At 46.9% G+C, this 1,207-nt stretch overlaps 1 protein-coding gene across 1 annotated transcript; it reads left to right on the top strand. All coding sequences in view use genetic code 11, as the record gives it.

The window, feature by feature from the left end:
- Positions 1-321: 321 nt before the first annotated feature.
- Positions 322-1,202, top strand: EGR_10849 (hypothetical protein; the record flags this gene model as incomplete). The annotated part of the gene is made up of 2 exons (XM_024500098.1): positions 322-400; positions 1,129-1,202. The coding sequence occupies 2 exons, from the start codon at positions 322-324 to the stop codon at positions 1,200-1,202; spliced, it is 153 nt and encodes a 50-aa protein (XP_024345484.1).
- Positions 1,203-1,207: the final 5 nt, after the last annotated feature.

The following is a 1,207-nucleotide window of genomic DNA, read 5'->3' as shown; positions in this document are numbered from 1 at the left end:
GGGTGGCAATTAAAATGCATGCGGAAATATTCAAAAGTAAGCTACTGCGTTGCCAAACATGCTATTAGCAAATGGCACATCCACACTATCCAACCAACGCAATAGTGGATTTGCAAGGTGATGCATTTTCACACTTCCGCATATTGAGTTTGCACTCCCTTCAGCACTTTGCCCTTGTACCACATGATTGGTGCCTGATAATGTGAAAAGCACAGTGAGATCAGGTACATAGGCTTTTATTTAGAAATTGCTGCACGCAATCAGCACCACCGTTACATATTTCGTGTTAAAGGAGTAAAGCAGTAGAGGAGAGCTTGTGCAATGTCAGCCGCCTCCTCTACCTCCATGCAATTGGGAGGCTTCTTCACCAGCGCCGGTGTCAGGAGAGGCAGCCCCATTAGTGAGTTGCGTCTACCATGGATACCACCATCCCCACGACTTCCCACATTGCGGCATCACTACAGACGACCATGCATACGGCATCCCACATTGTGGCCACACCAATGATGACCATGCACTCTTCTCACCACACTGTGAACCCTGTATGACAACAGTCCACGGTGCCCACTTCCACGGATACGAACACGGCCAGCTCGCGAATTCCATTTCTCTAACTATCTCCTTGCTTCCTTTGATACGCACTTGCCTGATCAGATGTGTCGCCTTTTATACCCATCTCATCGTCTCTACACTCCTTACGTGACAGTCCCACTCCACGTGATGCTTGCGCTCCATGTACTTTCGGTCCCGCATTAGTACTTGCCGCACGACACAATCACATTAGTGATGCCGACATCATGAACTGCTTGCAGCTAAAGAGATGTTGTAACAGACGACTGGAGATATCAGGTGAGTAGATAGCGGAAATGCACAGCACGAGAATGGAAACCAGTGTTGTGCAAACCCAGCACTAAATGTCTTGAATTGTGCTGCAGAGCTGTTGCATGTATGTTTATTTGAACGCAAACGTGTAGGCAGTGTATGGGTGAATAGGGATGTTTTACTAATTTATTCACTTGAATCACTGCCAAAATTCTTCACCCGGTGCTGTCTCTACCTCCAATCTCAACCCTCACTCTGGCGGTTTAGTGTAAGAAAGTGATGATGTGATGACTTGATGACTGTTAGAAGTAGTTGACTACCTAGCCCCCACACTAACCCCTATACCCATTCACCCACCCAAACAGCCAATACTTGTGTAATTAAT

This window comes from Echinococcus granulosus, assembly GCF_000524195.1.
Source record: "Echinococcus granulosus chromosome Unknown EG_S00283, whole genome shotgun sequence".
NCBI classification, from domain to species: domain Eukaryota; kingdom Metazoa; phylum Platyhelminthes; class Cestoda; order Cyclophyllidea; family Taeniidae; genus Echinococcus; species Echinococcus granulosus.
The sequence above is the reverse complement of the archived record's forward strand: the minus strand, read 5'-3'. Positions and strand labels throughout refer to the sequence as shown.